The sequence below is a fragment of the Rhodnius prolixus genome, unplaced genomic scaffold (assembly GCF_049639745.1).
Source record: "Rhodnius prolixus isolate KJV_2025 unplaced genomic scaffold, Rpr scaffold_10, whole genome shotgun sequence".
NCBI classification, from domain to species: Eukaryota; Metazoa; Arthropoda; class Insecta; order Hemiptera; family Reduviidae; genus Rhodnius; species Rhodnius prolixus.
This window is the reverse complement of record NW_027411615.1, coordinates 25,136,199-25,156,218: the sequence shown is the minus strand read 5'-3', so window position 1 is coordinate 25,156,218 and position 20,020 is coordinate 25,136,199. Positions and strand designations below refer to the sequence as shown.

At 32.2% G+C, this 20,020-nt stretch overlaps 1 protein-coding gene across 7 annotated transcripts in view; it reads left to right on the top strand.

The window, feature by feature from the left end:
* The window catches only part of Msp300 (Muscle-specific protein 300 kDa), a 242,910-nt gene that overhangs the window by 85,074 nt on the left and 137,816 nt on the right, over positions 1 to 20,020 (top strand). For 5 of the 7 annotated variants that reach the window (XM_074133145.1, XM_074133146.1, XM_074133141.1 and 2 more), the window contains 5 exons: positions 8,080 to 8,141; positions 8,883 to 8,978; positions 9,055 to 9,138; positions 9,229 to 9,321; positions 9,794 to 9,823. In XM_074133145.1, coding sequence (XP_073989246.1) covers positions 8,080 to 8,141; positions 8,883 to 8,978; positions 9,055 to 9,138; positions 9,229 to 9,321; positions 9,794 to 9,823 — 365 coding nt within the window. The remainder of the gene's footprint in view (positions 1 to 8,079; positions 8,142 to 8,882; positions 8,979 to 9,054; positions 9,139 to 9,228; positions 9,322 to 9,793; positions 9,824 to 20,020) is intronic. The other 2 variants (XM_074133140.1, XM_074133144.1) reach the window with 1 other exon arrangement.

Here is a 20,020-nt window from a genome sequence, read left to right as displayed (position 1 = left end):
GCCCTGATTTTAATTTAATATCATAAATTTCTAGCAGAAAGAATTTATTAAGGAATGGAGTGAATATTATACAGAAATGGAGGAGAAAAATGAATTAGATAATGAAATATTAAAGCGCTAATGATCTTGACCCACTTCCTGTCTACCGTAAGAACCTTGACATTGTTCGCATGCACGTTGTATTTCACAACATTTCTATTAGGCCTAAAACTCGTATATTCATTTGTTGCTTAATTTAATTTGTTGTTTTTGGTGAGTGTTCCTAATTTGAAATACACACTGTGTACATCATGAAAGTGAATCCTAATTTTTAGAGCTATTAGAAAATTTTCAACTTTTCCCTACATTATTGTGATCGCCTCAAATTGTTATCTTACTGCAAATAAATATTTGAAGCCTTCCGAGTGTGGTGTTTTGAAAAATGCCTGGAAAATAAATAGCGAAGCTTACAACCTTAAGAACTATCAATAGAATAATTTCATTTGAAAATTGAATTAAATAAGCTTTCATCTAGTTTGTCCTATTCTCAAAGACGTTCTGATTTTTATTTTTTTAATTTTACAACGTAAATCAGATATTCTTCCTGTGCGATAGTCTATTTGAGTTTTGGATCATCAATAGGTTTTGGGCTATCAGGTACCCCATAGGTTAGTTCCCAGATTAACATCAACCATTTAGTAGCTACCTCACTTTTTTTCTCCAAGTTAATGTATTTTCCTTACTTTGTTTGGAAACAAAGATCTTTGTCCTAGATCCTCCTTTTTAATTCTCACAAAATCAGGTTGCACCAAAATCTGTATCCAAGTAAACACAATGTTAAAAAGTATCATTTTCTCTCGTTTAATTGAAAAGAAAAAATAGTTTATATTTTATTTGTATGCTATTTAAAAGTCCTCGGAAGTTATTGTAGTTTTTGCCTAAATCCAGCCGTTTCCTTTAAACTTCAACTATTTAAGCAAAAATCTTTGAAAAATAAAATAATAATAAAAAGTTGGGAAGATTTTGTAATTTTACATTAGTCTTTAAAGTGCCATTTCATTAAAAATTGCTCCACCAATATTATTATCAAGAGTTTACCATTAATCTAAATCCAAATCTAAAGAAAAGCTGCAATCCGGCACTAAATAGATTTGTAAAATTGACCCAATTTTCCAGAGTACAGCAACTGCAATGATTTTTAATCTTAGTACATCGATTTATAAACTCAACTCAGTCCTCGTGTTAAAGGTTCCAAATATTTGAATTTCCTGTGCTTACGTTTTCATAAGATTGTGTAATATAAGATACAGCAAATTACACGTACAGTTCTAGACTTTGAAGTTTGGTTTCATATTAACAGTAAGGAATTCAACCTTGGTGATATATTGGATCTCATCTAACGGCCAGACAAACAATATTAAGCGCTAGTATTTGTGAAAACGATATTGCTTCCTACACCTGTTCAACGGAAATTCAGTCCTGTCAAAGTTCTTATTTGGCTTTAGTAGGTTTAGCAGGTTCTTGGACTTGATCTCCCATTCTTCTGCTCTTCATATTATCCTCTGCAATTCTTTGTAACATTCTTTTACCCATGATTCATAATTACGACTCAACCTCTTGCAGCCGTCTCAGTATCCATCTTTCTTTTGTAGGTATTCTTTCCAGGAGGCTAATCCTAGAGTCTGGTCTCAGTTTTTCCTTAATGTGACTCTCTCTCCATTCTTATGAGGTGAATAAACTTTCGCAGGATCTTTCTTATCCTGTCATTTAACACTTTTCATCTTTTAATTTTGTTATCAATCAAGTCTTACCTCATTCATAACTATTGCTCCCAATAATTCCTTATAGATGTCAGATAAAGGGGCATCTGAAACTGAAAACATCATCTGTAATACCCCATAAGAACTAGAGCTCTTAATTTCCACTCTACTCTAATTATTTTCAGCCATAGGAGCACTTGAATCCAATATTGAGTTTATTTGTTTTTGTTTTTTTGCTAGATTTACAAATATATTAACTCTTGATAACTTTTACAGAGGAGAAATATTTTTTCTGAAAGGTGTCTTCTCAAATTAGCAATTTGGATCTATTTGTATCGCATGCATAAAAAGTGCATGTTTACGTTAAATAGCGAGCGCATGAGTTAGATGAAGATTTGTTGGTAACGAAGTAAGTGATTATAGACCCAGTGTCAGGCACCGAGTAACACAAAACTTTTACGAGTTTCTTCAGTACCTCCGTGCAGTGCTGTTGGTGCTGTACTTGGTGCGTTACCTTCATCAGTGAGTAGCTCTACTCTTTTTTCCTTCATTCTAGTACTATTTGTTTTATACTACAGCTTCGATTTCAATATTTATGTTTTCTTTCAATTCCATTTGCTCTTCAAATATCAAAAACTTTTCTTCTCTTAAACTATTCCACTTCTTTAAATAAAATAATATTAGCTTATCATACAATTTAATTTCACATTTAAGATTCGCTGTTTCTAAAAATAGAAATGATTCCAGCAGCCACTTTATCTTTTCAGCTAATTTGTACTTTTTCTTCGCTTTTGAGTGGCTATATTCAAAAACTGCTAATACTGATCATTGAGTTAAAGAACGATGAAATTAAACAATAAATTTAAATGTTTCTTTTTCATTTTACCGCCTCAGCAATTAAGTAAATATTCTTTAAGATAAGTTCTCCAGGGATTACCTCGGCAGGTTAGAATCTAGATGTGCAAGTACCAGTAAAACTAAATTTCATTCCGAATTAAAAGATCTATAGTCGCTCCTTTTGGTGTTACAGTTGATCCATAGATTTGTTGCATTATATGTAAACGTTATGAACTTTAGGAAAAGTTTAACTAACGTCACAAAAAGTGCCTTCATTCAGAAATACAAGATAATGTAAATATCATTTCTTCAAAATTCTATCAAAAGAAAGGAACATGTTGGTTTTGTAAATATATAAATAAAATATTTGTATAGCATGGAAGTTGTTACAAGCAGCTTTGAAATTTGAGTATCACAGATATTATCATTTCTGAAGTGCAGTGTTTAATATGAAAATTAAACTGTTGTAGAATTCTAAATAAAATGTTTTATCAGTTATTGTTTTAATAAAAAACTGGGCTATCTTTAATTTCCATTTTAACATTGAAACTGAGACTGTTGTTTCACTCTACTCACAGGTTTTGTATTGCGCAATTTGCATTTATTATTAAGATATTTTTAGAAATCTTAAATAAACATTAAGTTGTAAGGAAAGGAAATAAATAAATTTAAAGAAATATAAATATTTAGTTGCATTTTTTATTATTATTACTCTTTAATGTAAAATCGCGAATTCCAACATTGGAAAATAACACGGTAAAACTATGGAGAGTTCTGCTGAGCTAGAAGTCCGGATAGAATTATATATATATTTCCATGTTTAGCTGTCATAATTGAGTGATTGATAACTCAGAATAGAATTTGCTAATTACTCAATTTTCAAAAATTTCCTTTTTTATTTACTATGTAGTTCATATTATTTTTTTGGCGTAATTTGATTGAGACCTGAGCGTTGGTTGCGGAATCGAACAAAGCACCAATTATATTTCACAAACATAAAAAAATTCTTAAGGATTATTGGTAATGTAGAGGTTGGTAACGATTGCTCCTGAGCAGTCTGTGATTAGAGAAGAGATGGGCTATCTCTCAAATATCTATTTGATGGCGTTACGATAATCGCTAGATTATTATATGAGATCGTTGGCACTAAGGAACCAGAGAAGAGAATATGCAAAAAATGATCAGGCGATCCTGTCACTTGAAAAAAAATTACCCTTTCTAGACTTAAAAGAGGTTTTACATTAAGCTTCATTTGGTTTCGATGCCCGGGTGAACTGCGTAATAACTTAAAGTAACTGGTTCATTGCGAGGAGTAGTGGTAGATTATTCTAAGAGATACTCTGCTGCAAAATACAGGTAGATTAAAGCATTTCGAACATTTAATATTTCGAATATAATATCGAATATTTCAGGCATGTACAAACATTCCTCTGGAAGTACTGATAAAATGAAATGTAATAACGGAAACTTTATAAAAATAATATTTCTTTAAAAAAAAAAATCCTCAAGAGATACCTAACTCTAATTAAATTGAAATATATCTTGTTCATCAAATCAACTTAGATGAATGCCCTAAATGTTCATCTGATATAGAAGTATTAGAGAAGCGCTACTAAATGTCTAATGTTGTGGTGAAATTAGCGTGATTAGGGATAGTTTTTAACCGGTGACCTTTCTATATTTAGTTTGCCTGCTTTACACTAGATGGTGATGGCTATCCCCTAGTTAATAATGATCTCGTAGTTCTGGGTCAATACATTTCTCGTCATGCAAATATTTCCTTTTCGTTATTTTACTAATTGCATTGCTAATTTCTGTGCTGCAATATGTAATAGTTTATTTTTAAGATCCCAAATGGTATAATTATTTATTTGTGTATATGATATTTGTTAATCTAACCTGAATTATTCATAGAAAATAAATGTTCAGTCGATTTTTTCTTAAAAATTGATGAGTTATCTAAAGGAATCTTTGATTTTATATTTCCAGCTATTTGTAAGTTTAAAAATGTATCACTCATTAAAATCGAATAGTTAATTTGTTTAGTTTTTAGTTTGCCGCGATATCACGATCAAATCTCTATTAAAAATTCGCTCACATCGCACGTTTAAACGTGGACTCCTGGCGATACGCTTCTTTTCTCAATACCATGTTTAGCAAGCGCACATTTCTTCAACCGAAGGTTGCTAACCATTTAGTTAGTTAAATTTAGTTTAAAAATTTAAAGAAAAAAGAACTGCCCTTAAAAACAGAAGTTTATCTTTCACACCAAATGTTTATCCATCCCTTTTGGGGAAAGTCAAGCTTTAACATAATTACGCGTTTCTGGAATTTTGTACAGCTTAATTTGATGTTCTAAAAGTTTACAATTAGTAGGTGTATAATTTTAATTGTATAATTTCTAGTTGCTAATAATTAATGAACTGAAAAAAGTGTCTTACTTAACTTTCAAGTTCCATTAAGGTAGATCATACCTGAAATTTATTTTAATGTTTAAGTATGGAATGACGAGGCATATTTTGCTAACTCCGAAGTACTGAAGCAATTACATTTTGTTTGTGAAGTCAAAACACATCCATGCATTGGGAAATTTGAGTAATTATCCATATTTTCAACGACGAGACTGCCAGTCCTAAGAGAATACCTCCTTTCTCGGAAAAGAAACTGTTTTCTCTTAAAGCACTATAAACGTAAAAACTACTCCGGAATAAAAAATGAAAAAAGAGTGAACTTGATTTTGTATCCTAGGAGAAAGTCTGTCCATGCCCAAAAACTTATTCAGAATTAGTGAAGAATTCAAAAGCTTGAATTCTAAGCACTATCACAACAAAAAGTTTAATGTGAGACTGGATTTGAAGAAAAAAGAAACCACTTGTGTTCAATTTTAAATAACTTAATAAAATAAGAGTCACTACTTTCCATTTCTAGTGCTAGATTGATTTCTGTTTTCGGATCGTTTTGCTTAAACTAAATAACTTTTCAAGTAATTTTCTAAGACCTACTGTATTAGATTAGACACTGAGAAGTAATAAAATGATGGAAATAAAAAGACAGAGAGGCGTCAGAAATTTCACGTTATCTACTTTTGAATTAACCTTTATAAATATCTTGAAACTTGAAGCTTAGAGTTGCTTAGAATATTTATAAAGCTTGATACATATGTTGAATATCAGCGCGATACCAAAATCAACTCGTATATTTGTGTAACATTCGATAAACTATCTCACTACTTGACACTGAAGGTATCCTTCATTACAACAATAAGTTTTGGTATGCGTGAAAGGGGTTGTTAATTAAATTGGCTAACCACAAACGTACATATCAGCAAAGTACAATCTGTTGAACAATCTGGGTTGTTGCAAATTGTTTATTTATATTTCAATTCTTGAATATTTTTTTAAAAATTTTAAAGACATTACCATGTAGTAATTTGCCATTTTTAACATCCAAAAATTTGTATACTGAGGTGTTTTAATCTTGAGATTTCTTCCATGAAATCACGAATTTTCTTTAACAATGCTCTTTGTTTTTATTCAGAGAAACTGTGCCACATCACTGTCTTCTCGTCCTAAATTATCTGTGTACTTGTTAAAATGAATTGTTCTCAATAATCCATTATTCAATGTAATTATAGTGATATTTACTTTACTCATTTACAATTCGTTTACATTTTAAGTTTTCCGGTGAGTTACATCATTAACTAGATTCATTGTAATGATTAATATTATTAAAAGATTAATACATGATATTTTAGTAAAATTACAGAATGGTTATATGTTTGATTCTTCATATAATTGTGAAACATGGTACGAAGATGTGTTAAGTTGCTACATGTTTATTTTTCCTTTGCTTTATTTCTCCAAAAGAAGTTTGGCAATTATTACACTTCCTAATTTAAATAGAAAAAAAAAAGACCAACACAAAACAGTTGAAGCTGGCATTCATCCAGAATCTAGACCAAATAAGAAGTTGGACCACCTTAGTTTGTTTAGTAAACAATTATATAGCAAAGAGTGGTTTGATAAGTGGAAAAAATGAATACATTTGGCTTGATAATAATCAATAAGTTGTTGGCAAAAATATTACTTCCCACAATACTAAAGACTAAATACACAAATATACACAAATATCGGCAACAATGATTTCTTTTTTAGAGAGTAATTCAATCTTACAAAATCTATTAGGGCAAGTTAAACAGATATCCAAACTGCCTAATAATGGCACTCATCTATTGTTTCAGCAGCCCCTTCTAACTGTTTCAGCCAGCACATTATTTGCGTTAAAAAGCAGACGTAGTCAGCCACTTCTCCGAGGGGGGAATAAGATAGACCGCCTGGCCAGGAACCAGTGGCAGGAAAAAGGTAGCGAGAATCTAGAGACAGGAAAAAAGTTCAGCCAGTCGTCTAATTTAGGTACGACAAGGGCAATGGAGTGTTTGACAATAGATTTTTGTCAGGCACAAAAAGAAACTGCACTGCTTAAGTTGTTCATGTGGAGAGCTTATTACACAGAGAATACGGCTCTTTGAGAACATAATCTAAGGCTACCATGAACTATATGAACCCATGAACCTTGTTCCAGGCTGCCAAGTCTAATTAAAAAACAGGATTAAACCCACATCTCCTTTGGGTGCTGCCCTATATATTTGCGGTATGTTTTCCCCATTCATTCCACTGGTTAAATACAAACGAACACGATCAAAATCTAGTTTAGAAAAAGTGAACAAAAGAAAAAAAAATAGACAAAGAAACGGTCCCCTTTAAATTTAAAGATTGAAAAGATTAGTGTTGATATTAAGGTTCATTAAAGGTTGATATTAAGGTTAACACGCTCATTTAAAACAAACAAGTTGTATTTGGTTAACAATTTACTTATAACCGAGAGTAAGTTTAACATTTACTCTCTATCAATATTTATGTATTTAAATATAAACAATAGCTATCTTTGGTTTGGTTACACTTTGTCTGTAAAGTATCATTTTGCATTGTGATACACTAAATGGTAATACTCAAATGTTCCTGTAAAGTATAATGGAGATACTGAAGTTTGATAAAAAAGAATAACATCTTATTTGTAACTCCTACAAGTTGATTGTGTATATTTTTCATAATGTGATCTATTCTTCTACATCACAATTCAAGCTGTAATATTGATTGGAGAAAATATAATACAGTTTGTAAAGAAATTATTCACCCGTCTAATATGTTACTTTACTATAATTTTTTATAAATTTATGCTTTATAAGAAGCTAACGTTTGTCTGCAACTATTATCAAAAACCTGTTGTTATAAAAGAAATCAGTACTCTAAATTATGCTGTTACATTACCCATAATTGTTTTCAGTAGGATGTAATAAGCTGGATTCATAGTTGCAATTTTTTTGTTTAGTACACAAAAAGAGGTTTATCTCAATTAATTATTCGTTAAATTGTATACTTATTTGTATACATACAGAAATATGAAAAGATGTTATAAATAAATGTGTATTATATTTTTGTTTCAGATGAACAAGAAAGAGTACAAAAGAAGACGTTCGTTAATTGGATTAATTCATATCTTCAAAAAGTGAGTGCTCAATCGTTATAAATAGATTTTTAAGGAGACAACATTCTTTTCATACAGTCCACTTTAAATTCCTGCAAAAACCTGTTTATCCCTAACCGATTGATTGTAAGGTGAACAATTATTAATATTAGTGAACAAAAAACAAAATGTTCTCATTAAATGTTGTGGATTTCTAATAAAGTACTAAGAATTCACGAATTTTTTAGGTATTTTGTTTCTTCATCCATTTACCAAAGTACATATTAAACGCTTCGATTTTCATGTACTCAAAGTATAATTATGTATTATAATGGGAAAAAATACAGTCCATTTTCTAATACTGTATTTTTATCTCGTTTACCACTATGCACTTTTAGTCACTAAGGTTTGAAAATTTGTCTTCGAAGTATATTCTCTCATTGTGGTCATTTATAAGTTGATTCTATTCACATAATTTTCTTAACTTTAAGAGAAATAAATGATAAATTTATGTTTACATTGATTATGTTTAGTGACTTATGTTTTACAGTTGTACCTTTAAAATTTTTTATCCCTAAAGCGTTCTACCTTTCAATGCTCTCTTTATTTTAGTGAACCAATTGATATACTCCTCTCCAAAGCTTCTATCTTTACTTGTTCTCTTCAGTTCTTGCTCCAGAACAAATAAGTCACTCCTTCCTTTTTTAAGTGGCCACAGATCCTCCTATTATTTAATAATATCAAATCAATTATTCTTAAATATTTTTTAAAATTTATTTTCAGAGAGTACCACCACTTCGGATAGATGATCTCATAGAAGATTTAAAAGATGGAACTAAATTACTTGCACTCCTGGAAGTATTATCCGGAGAGAAATTGGTATGTTTATACACTCTTTTAAACAATAGAAATGATATAATAATTATATGGTATACTTAAATATTTTTAATTACAGTCAACTGAAAAAGGAAGAAATTTGAAAAGACCACATTTCTTAAGTAATGCAAACACTGCTTTAACTTTTCTTCAAAGTAAAAGAGTAAGTATTGTGTTGAAATTATTAGAAAAATAAAACATTTTATTGATGCCGCATCTGTAAGAAAAATAAATTGATTGCTTTCTTTTGCAGATTAAGCTTGTTAATATAAACGCTTCAGATCTAGTTGATGGACGACCTCCTGTTGTACTCGGCCTCATTTGGACTATTATTCTCTACTTCCAGGTGATTTATAAAACATATTTTTATGCTCTCTTTCTGATAATAGAATTATAATCTTTTAATAAAATCTCTTTTTTGAATGGAAAAAAGATAAGAGTTTATTGTTTACTAAAGGGTGGGCTTTTCGATTAACAAATTGTCTTTTAAATTTGTTTTTCGATAACAACAATATCCAAATTAGGATAAGGGCGGTAGTTCAGCAGTATTAACACATTATAAGAACCTAGGAAATCATGCAAAATTGGGAGAGTACAGGTGCAATAGGAATAGACAGCATGGGGCAATTAAAATGAGACAGATTTCAAAAGTATAACTTTGATTAGATTGTTTAATTACAATCAATGTCCGAAGTGGATATAAATTAATAAAACTGCATAATAAACCTGACTCCTAAATTATTCTAAACATCTCCTATTTGTCATGTAGCTTTCAGAAAAATAAAAATAAATAAATAATTTCTAAATTATTTTTGAAGCTACTGAAACAGGAACCACAATATGTGGTGGTGAGTTACTCAAGTACATATTTTTATATTTAAAGAATTACCAGTGAGAAAATAAATTATTTATTTATAAATTCCCTTTTATCTATTTTTTGTTTTACGTTTTATTACCGTAAGTCTGTGAAAAGTCCAGCATGTATGTTCGTGTATATGCTTTTGTTTCATTCAATCTGTGAAGTCGCAAAAATTACTTGTTTTAAATTAACTCCTTTTCTTAGTTTTTATTATGTGTTTTTACCAAATTCAGTTTTGTAAAATATCACTTATTAATTGCTTCATGGCAATCTTTAAAACCAGGTAAATATTTCTTTCATTCTTTTTTTAATTTTATTTTTGCGAATATTGAAAAATAGTCACTTTCTTTAAAACTATAAATATTATAGAATTAATAATAGCATTTTCTGTTATTATGCACCAATTTGTTTTTTTATATATGTACATACTATGTGAAACCTTCATCTTGTATCAAAGGATTTTTTTTTTTTTTTTTTTCAAGTGCTTTAAAGAAACTTCAAAATGTAAAGATCAAGCTCCCCTACATTTTTATAGAAACATGAACCCATCTGTTCTCTGTATTCTTAAAAAAATCTTTAATCTAAAAAGTGGGTGTAACTTTTAGATTCCGTTGGAAATGGCAAGTCAGCCTTTGCCACCGCGACCTTAGAAGATCTATTGTGCACCTTCTAGTTGAAGTTTCTCTTTCGCCCTTTTTGTTAGATTACTGAATGAGTCCGGAAAAAAGCTGCTTGAAGGCACGAGGTACTCGTTCTTCTTCAAAGATTCCAACTTACGGCCATAAAAACGTTCCCACTAACTAGCTCTTCATAGTATGCCTTTTTTTTTTCTTCTTTCTGACAAACCTACACAAGTTGTCAGGCCATGCAATGTATATGTTTATTCAGTTTTCAATGGCCGTCAAGAGGCCCAAGATTATCCGAATGGCAACTCGCCCTGTTACTCGTTACTGTTTATATAGCCGAGGGGATACAATAATAAATTAGCTAATAACTAAATCTTTTGCCTGCCTTTGTTCTGAAGGTTTCATCCTTCCAGTGTTTCAACAATTTATGCATCCCACTTTGTTGATTTTTGACATTTTGATATGACTCAGTAAGTTTAAGATTACCTTAGAAGATTTTTAGGGACCAGGCTGATCTTCGACCATTACCTTTATGTCCTGAATTGCCAAAAGACAAAAATACTACTTCTCAAACACTAGCCTTGAATTAACTTCATAGGACTGCAGAGCTAATATGTAAACTGACTGAAGGAGAAAATAAGACAGGAATTAATTCTATTCTAATTATAATTTAGCAAAGGTATTCTGCTACTAGTCCAGTAGGAGTAGCATGCAGTAGCTTGACTGATACTAATTTTCTCAGCGAGATATTCCATGGATTAACCCTTCTTCTATCTTGGAGCCGCGTGAGAATCTGACAGAGTCTTGGTTTAAAGAGATTAATCAGTCTTGTTTAAAGTAATCTTATTAAGTGAAGGTGCGGAATTTTAAATACAATGAATAATTTTAAAAGAAATGTGTTACTTTTTCAATTAACCTCTCCTTCTAAAGGAGGACAACAATGGGACTAACCCTTATTAGGAAATTAGATAATCGTTGGTATAATCTTCGCTGGAGTTTTTTAGCCCATTGTTTGTTGTCCAAAGTAGTTACCAATGACATATTTTGATATGTCTTAATGATTATCGTTATAATAACCGAAAGGGATGAGTTGTTAGGGCGGCGACTTGTAAGTCGGAGAGTCCCTGGTACAAATCCAGGAGAGCTATTGTAAGATTATCTCTTCTTGGAAGCTTCTCCTCTCCATACAGGTCATTTTCCGGTGATGGATACACTGGTTACTATTGAGAAAATGCTGTCCCAGGCGGCTTGCTCAGAACACTCAGGGCGCCAATACCTTAGATGTTGAAGCGCTTTAAATTATAATAATTACAAAACAATAAATTTGAATTATTTAAAAGTATTGAAGTCGTTTCAAATTTTAAGTGCATACTTCAAATTACATTAAAATTTAATTTATAGCGTCACTGAGTTTTCGCGTCTTGAATGACTACAAAAACATACTTGCATGATATCACAGTATGCAATAATTATGATTTGATAATTATTTTTAATATACGCACTTTATGCATGGTGCTTTAGGCACAATTTTGTCATAAGATTTGGCAACATTGTAGCCAGATTTAAAATTTTGATACTTGATTACATAAGAAAATGAAATATATATCTTGAAATAGCTTTTTCAGAAGATAACTCTTTAGTATGATAAGTATTAATATCAACAATTTATAATATAAATATATAAATAGAGATTATATTTGATTTGTAAAAACTTCAAAATTTTTCCAAAAAACTAATTAAACTTTCAACAAGCAATCTTCTTGAGAAAGCAATAGAAAAGTTACTTTTAAGTCCAGAAATCTGGGATAAATAATTAAATAAAAATAGCTCAATGCACCATGGTTTGACTATAATAAAGATAATACAATGTCATCCAGCCAGTAAGCTCCCTTGGTTATCAAATAATTGAAAAAGCATTGCCGTTAAATTGGTTAATTGCAAAAAGAAAGCACAAGAAAATTGGTTCTGAAGATAAGTTAATTTATCGTATAACGTTTCTAGTAGAGGGAAAATGGCGGTTCTGGCGCACCTAAATTGTGCCAGATCCAAACACCGAAGCTGTAAGCCATACCCATCAGCACCATTCTACACCCACCTATCATCGAATTTGACGAGGCTGAAATCCGCACCATCACAAAAAAAAAAAAAAAAAATCGTTTTATAACATCTAAATATTTAAAAGATTTAAATCGGTATAGATATACTCAGATCTCAGAACTGTTAAATATTAATTTTGTTCAGAATAATGTTTGAAATAAATAGGTTTATGACAGAGAAGTTTAAAATAAACAACAAACTAAAGGGTTTTTTTAAGCGTATCCTTATTTTTTTCGAAAAATGAGTTTAAAAAAGCACTCACTCAAAACAAATAGAGTGAAGGGACCGGTAATTTAGAGCTTAAGAAAAAATTCGAGTTTCGTTTAGAATAACTTCCATGACCCAAAAAAATTCAACTCTCAATATCTTCTCAACTAATGGATCTGTACTCAAGAAAACTATAGTATACTACTCAGTAAAACAGAGTGTGTAAGAGCACAGAATTTCATACGAATAATCTGTTGTTTTCTGTAGGAGTTATAAAGGCCCAATTTCACAGCAAAACCATGACCCAAAAAAATTTCAACTCTCAATATCTTCTGAACTAATGGATCTGTACTCATGAAAACCATAGCATACATCTCAGTAAAACCGAGTGTGTAAGAACACAGAATTTCATACGAATAATCTGTTGTTTTCAGTAGCAGTTATAAAGGCCCCATTTCCCAGCAAAACCATGACCCAAAAAAATTTCAACTCTCAATATCTTCTGAACTAATGGATCTGTACTCATGAAAACCATAGCATACTACTCAGTAAAACAGAGTGAGTAAGAACACAGAATTTCATACGAATAATCTGTTGTTTTCTGTAGGAGTTATAAAGGCCCAATTTCACAGCAAAACCATGACCCAAAAAAATTTCAACTCTCAATATCGTCTGAACTAATGGATCTGTACTCATGAAAACCATAGCATACTATTCAGTAAAACAGAGTGAGTAAGAACACAGAATTTCATACGAATAATCTGTTGTTTTCTGTAGGAGTTATAAAGGCCCCATTTCACAGCAAAACCATGACCCAAAAAAATTTCAACTCTCAATATCTTCTGAACTAATGGATCTGTACTCATGAAAACCATAGCATACTACTCAGTAAAACAGAGTGTGTAAGAACACAGAATTTCATACGAATAATCTGTTGTTTTCTGTAGGAGATATAAAGGCCCCATTTCACAGCAAAACCATGACCCAAAAAAATTTCAACTCGCAATATCTTCTGAACTAATGGATCTGTACTCATGAAAACCATAGCATACTACTCAGTAAAACCGAGTGTGTAAGAGCACAGAATTTCATACGAATAATCTGTTGTTTTCTGTAGGAGTTATAAAGGCCCCATTTCACAGCAAAACCATGACCCAAAAGAATTTCAACTCTCAATATCTTCTGAACTAATGGATCTGTACTCATGAAAACCATAGCATACTACACAGTAAAACCGAGTGTGTAAGAGCACAGAATTTCATACGAATAATCTGTTGTTTTCTGTAGGAGTTATAAAGGCCCCATTTCACAGCAAAACCATGACCCAAAAGAATTTCAACTCTCAATATCTTCTGAACTAATGGATCTGTACTCATGAAAACCATAGCATACTACTCTGTAAAACCGAGTGTGTAAGAGCACAGAATTTCATACGAATAATCTATTGTTTTCTGTAGGAGTTATAAAGGCCCAATTTTACAGCAAAACCATGACCCAAAAAAATTTCAACTCTCAATATCTTCTGAACTAATGGATCTGTACTCATGAAAACCATAGCATACTACTCAGTAAAACCGAGTGTGTAAGAGCACAGAATTTCATACGAATAATCTGTTGTTTTCTGTAGGAGTTATAAAGGCCCAATTTCACAGCAAAACCATGACCCAAAAAAATTTCAACTCTCAATATTTTCTGAACTAATGGATCTGTACTCATGAAAACCATAGCATACTACTCAGTAAAACCGAGTGTGTAAGAGCACAGAATTTCATACGAATAATCTGTTGTTTTCTGTAGGAGTTATAAAGGCCCCATTTCACAGCAAAACCATGACCCAAAAAAATTTTTACTCGCAATATCTTCTGAACTAATGGATCTGAACTCATGAAAACCATAGCATACTACTCAGTAAAACCGAGTGTGTATAAGCACAGAATTTCATACGAATAATCTGTTGTTTTCTGTAGGAGTTATAAAGGCCCAATTTCACAGCAAAACCATGACCCAAAAAAATTTCAACTCTCAATATCTTCTGAACTAATGGATATGTACTCATGAAAACCATAGCATACTACTCAGTAAAACCGAGTGTGTAAGAGCACAGAATTTCATACGAATAATCTGTTGTTTTCTGTAGGAGTTATAAAGGCCCCATTTCACAGCAAAACCATGACCCAAAAAAATTTCAACTCTCAATATCTTCTGAACTAATGGATCTGTACTCATGAAAACCATAGCATACTACTCAGTAAAACCGAGTGTGTAAGAGCACAGAATTTCATACGAATAATCTGTTGTTTTCTGTAGGAGTTATAAAGGCCCCATTTCACAGCAAAACCATGACCCAAAAAAATTTCAACTCTCAATATCTTCTGAACTAATGGATCTGTACTCATGAAAACCGTAGCATACTACTCAGTAAAACCGAGTGTGTAAGAGCACAGAATTTCATACGAATAATCTGTTGTTTTCTGTAGGAGTTATAAAGGCCCCATTTCACAGCAAAACCATGACCCAAAATATCTTCTGAACTAATGGATCTGTACTCATGTAAACCATAGCATACTACTCAGTAAAACCGAGTGTGTAAGAGCACAGAATTTCATACGAATAATCTGTTGTTTTCTGTAGGAGTTATAAAGGCCCAATTTCACAGCAAAACCATGACCCAAAAAAATTTCAACTCTCAATATCTTCTGAACTAATGGATCTGTACTCATGAAAACCATAGCATACTACTCAGTAAAACCGAGTGTGTAAGAGCACATAATTTCATACGAATAATCTGTTGTTTTCTGTAGGAGTTATAAAGGCCCCATTTCACAGCAAAACCATGACCCAAAAAAATTTCAACTCTCAATATCTTCTGAACTAATGGATCGGTACTCATTAAAACCATAGCATACTACTCAGTAAAACCGAGTGTGTAAGAACACAGAATTTCATACGAATAATCTGTTGTTTTCTGTAGGAGTTATAAAGGCCCCATTTCACAGCAAATCCATGACCCAAAAAAATTTCAACTCTCAATATCTTCTGAACTAATGGATCTGTACTCATGAAAACCATAGCATACTACTCAGTAAAACTGAGTGTGTAAGAGCACAGAATTTCATACGAATAATCTGTTGTTTTCTGTAGGAGTTATAAAGGCCCCATTTCACAGCAAAACCATGATCCAAAAAAATTTCAACTCTCAATATCTTCTGAACTAATGGATCTATACTCATGAAAACCATAGCATACTACTGAGTAAAACCGAGTGTGTAAGAGCACAGAATTTCATACGAATAATCTGTTGTTTTCTGTAGGAGTTATAAAGGCCCCATTTCACAGCAAAACCATGACCCAAAAAAATTTCAACTCTCAATATCTTCTGAACTAATGGATCTGTACTCATGAAAACCATAGCATACTACTCAGTAAAACAGAGTGTGTAAGAACACAGAATTTCATACGAATAATCTGTTGTTTTCTGTAGGAGTTATAAAGGCCCCATTTCACAGCAAAACCATGACCCAAAAAAATTTCAACTCTCAATATCTTCTGAACTAATGGATCTGTACTCATGAAAACCATAGCATACTACTCAGTAAAACCGAGTGTGTAAGAGCACAGAATTTCATACGAATAATCTGTTGTTTTCTGTAGGAGTTATAAAGGCCCAATTTCACAGCAAAACCATGACCCAAAAAAATTTCAACTCTCAATATCTTCTGAACTAATGGATCTGTACTCATGAAAACCATAGCATACTACTCAGTAAAACAGAGTGAGTAAGAACACAGAATTTCATGCGAATAATCTGTTGTTTAATGTTGGAATTATAAGGGCCCAATTTCACAGCAAAACCATGACCCAAAAAAATATTAACTCTCAATATCTTCTCAATTAATGGATCTGTACTCATGAAAACCATAGCATACTACTCAGTAAAACAGAGTGAGTAAGAACACAAAATTTCATACGAATAATCTGTTGTTTTCTGTAGGAGTTATAAAGGCTTAATTTCACAGCAAAACCATGACCCAAAAAAATTTCAACTCTCAATATCTTCTCAACTAATGGATCTGTACTCAAGAAAACTATACCATACTATTTAGTAAAATAGAGTGTGTAAGACCACAGAATTTCATACGAATAATATGTGGTTTACTGTGGGAGTTATAAGGGCCCCATTTCACAGCAAAACCATGACCCAAAAAAATTTCAACTCTCAATATCTTCTGAACTAATGGATCTGTACTCATGAAAACCATAGCATACTACTCAGTAAAACCGAGTGTGTAAGAGCACAGAATTTCATACGAATAATCTGTTGTTTTCTGTAGGAGTTATAAAGGCCCCATTTCACAGCAAAACCATGACCCAAAAAAATTTCAACTCTCAATATCTTCTGAACTAATGGATCGGTACTCATTAAAACCATAGCATACTACTGAGTAAAACCGAGTGTGTAAGAACACGGAATTTCATACGAATAATCTGTTGTTTTCTGTAGGAGTTATAAAGGCCCCATTTCACAGCAAAACCATGACCCAAAAAAATTTCAACTCTCAATATCTTCTGAACTAATGGATCTGTACTCATGAAAACCATAGCATACTACTCAGTAAAGCCGAGTGTGTAAGAGCACAGAATTTCATACGAATAATCTGTTGTTTTCTGTAGGAGTTATAAAGGCCCCATTTCACAGCAAAACCATGACCCAAAAAAATTTCAACTCTCAATATCTTCTGAACTAATGGATCTGTACTCATGAAAACCATAGCATACTACTCAGTAAAACCGAGTGTGTAAGAGCACAGAATTTCATACGAATAATCTGTTGTTTTCTGTAGGAGTTATAAAGGCCCCATTTCACAGCAAAACCATGACCCAAAATATCTTCTGAACTAATGGATCTGTACTTATGAAAACCATAGCATACTACTCAGTAAAACTGAGTGTGTAAGAGCACAGAATTTCATACGAATAATCTGTTGTTTTCTGTAGGAGTTATAAAGGCCCCATTTCACAGCAAAACCATGATCCAAAAAAATTTCAACTCTCAATATCTTCTGAACTAATGGATCTATACTCATGAAAACCATAGCATACTACTGAGTAAAACCGAGTGTGTAAGAGCACAGAATTTCATACGAATAATCTGTTGTTTTCTGTAGGAGTTATAAAGGCCCCATTTCACAGCAAAACCATGACCCAAAAAAATTTCAACTCTTAATATCTTCTGAACTAATGGATCTGTACTCATGAAAACCATAGCATACTACTCAGTAAAACAGAGTGTGTAAGAACACAGAATTTCATACGAATAATCTGTTGTTTTCTGTAGGAGTTATAAAGGCCCCATTTCACAGCAAAACCATGACCCAAAAAAATTTCAACTCTCAATATCTTCTGAACTAATAGATCTGTACTCAGGAAAACTATAGCATACTACTCAGTAAAACCGAGTGTGTATGAGCACAGAATTTCATACGAATAATCTGTTGTTTTCTGTATTAGTTATAAAGGCTTAATGTCACAGCAATACCATGACCCAAAAAAATTTCAACTCTTAATATCTTCTCAACTAATGGATCTGTACTCATGAAAACCATAGCATACTACTCAGTAAAACCGAGTGTGTATGAGCACAGAATTTCATACGAATAATCTGTTGTTTTCTGTATTAGTTATAAAGGCTTAATGTCACAGCAATACCATGACCCAAAAAAATTTCAACTCTCAATATCTTCTGAACGAATGGATCTGTACTCATGAAAACCATAGCATACTACTCAGTAAAACCGAGTGTGTAAGAGCACAGAATTTCATACGAATAATCTGTTGTTTTCTGTAGGAGTTATAAAGGCCCCATTTCACAGCAAAACCATGACCCGAAAAAATTTCAACTCTCAATATCTTCTGAACTAATGGATCTGTACTCATGAAAACCATAGCATACTACTGAGTAAAACCGAGTGTGTAAGAGCACAGAATTTCATACGAATAATCTGTTGTTTTCTGTAGGAGTTATAAAGGCCCCATTTCACAGCAAAACCATGACCCAAAAAAATTTCAACTCTCAATATCTTCTGAACTAATGGATCTGTACTCATGAAAACCATAGCATACTACTCAGTAAAACAGAGTGTGTAAGAGCACAGAATTTCATACGAATAATCTGTTGTTTTCTGTAGGAGTTATAAAGGCCCCATTTCACAGCAAAACCATGACCCAAAAAAATTTCAACTCTCAATATCTTCTGAACTAATGGATCTGTACTCAATAAAACCATAGCATACTACTCAGTAAAACCGAGTGTGTAAGAGCACAGAATTTCATACGAATAATCTGTTGTTTTCTGTAGGAGTTATAAAGGCCCAATTTCACAGCAATACCATGACCCAAAAAAATTTCAACTCTTAATATCTTCTCAACTAATGGATCTGTACTCAATAAAACCATAGCATACTACTCAGTAAAACAGAGTGTGTAAGAACACAGAATTTCATACGAATAATCTGTTGTTTTCTGTAGGAGTTATAAAGGCCCCATTTCACAGCAAAACCATGACCCAAAAAAATTTCAACTCTCAATATCTTCTGAACTAATAGATCTGTACTCAGGAAAACTATAGCATACTACTCAGTAAAACCGAGTGTGTATGAGCACAGAATTTCATACGAATAATCTGTTGTTTTCTGTATTAGTTATAAAGGCTTAATGTCACAGCAATACCATGACCCAAAAAAATTTCAACTCTTAATATCTTCTCAACTAATGGATCTGTACTCAATAAAACCATAGCATACTACTCAGTAAAACCGAGTGTGTAAGAGCACTGAATTTCATATGAATAATCTGTTGTTTTCTGTAGGAGTTATAAAGGCCCCATTTCACAGCAAAACCATGACCCAAAAAAATTTCAACTCTCAATATCTTCTGAACGAATGGATCTGTACTCATGAAAACCATAGCATACTACTCAGTAAAACCGAGTGTGTAAGAGCACAGAATTTCATACGAATAATCTGTTGTTTTCTGTAGGAGTTATAAAGGCCCCATTTCACAGCAAAACCATGACCCGAAAAAATTTCAACTCTCAATATCTTCTGAACTAATGGATCTGTACTCATGAAAACCATAGCATACTACTGAGTAAAACCGAGTGTGTAAGAGCACAGAATTTCATACGAATAATCTGTTGTTTTCTGTAGGAGTTATAAAGGCCCCATTTCACAGCAAAACCATGACCCAAAAAAATTTCA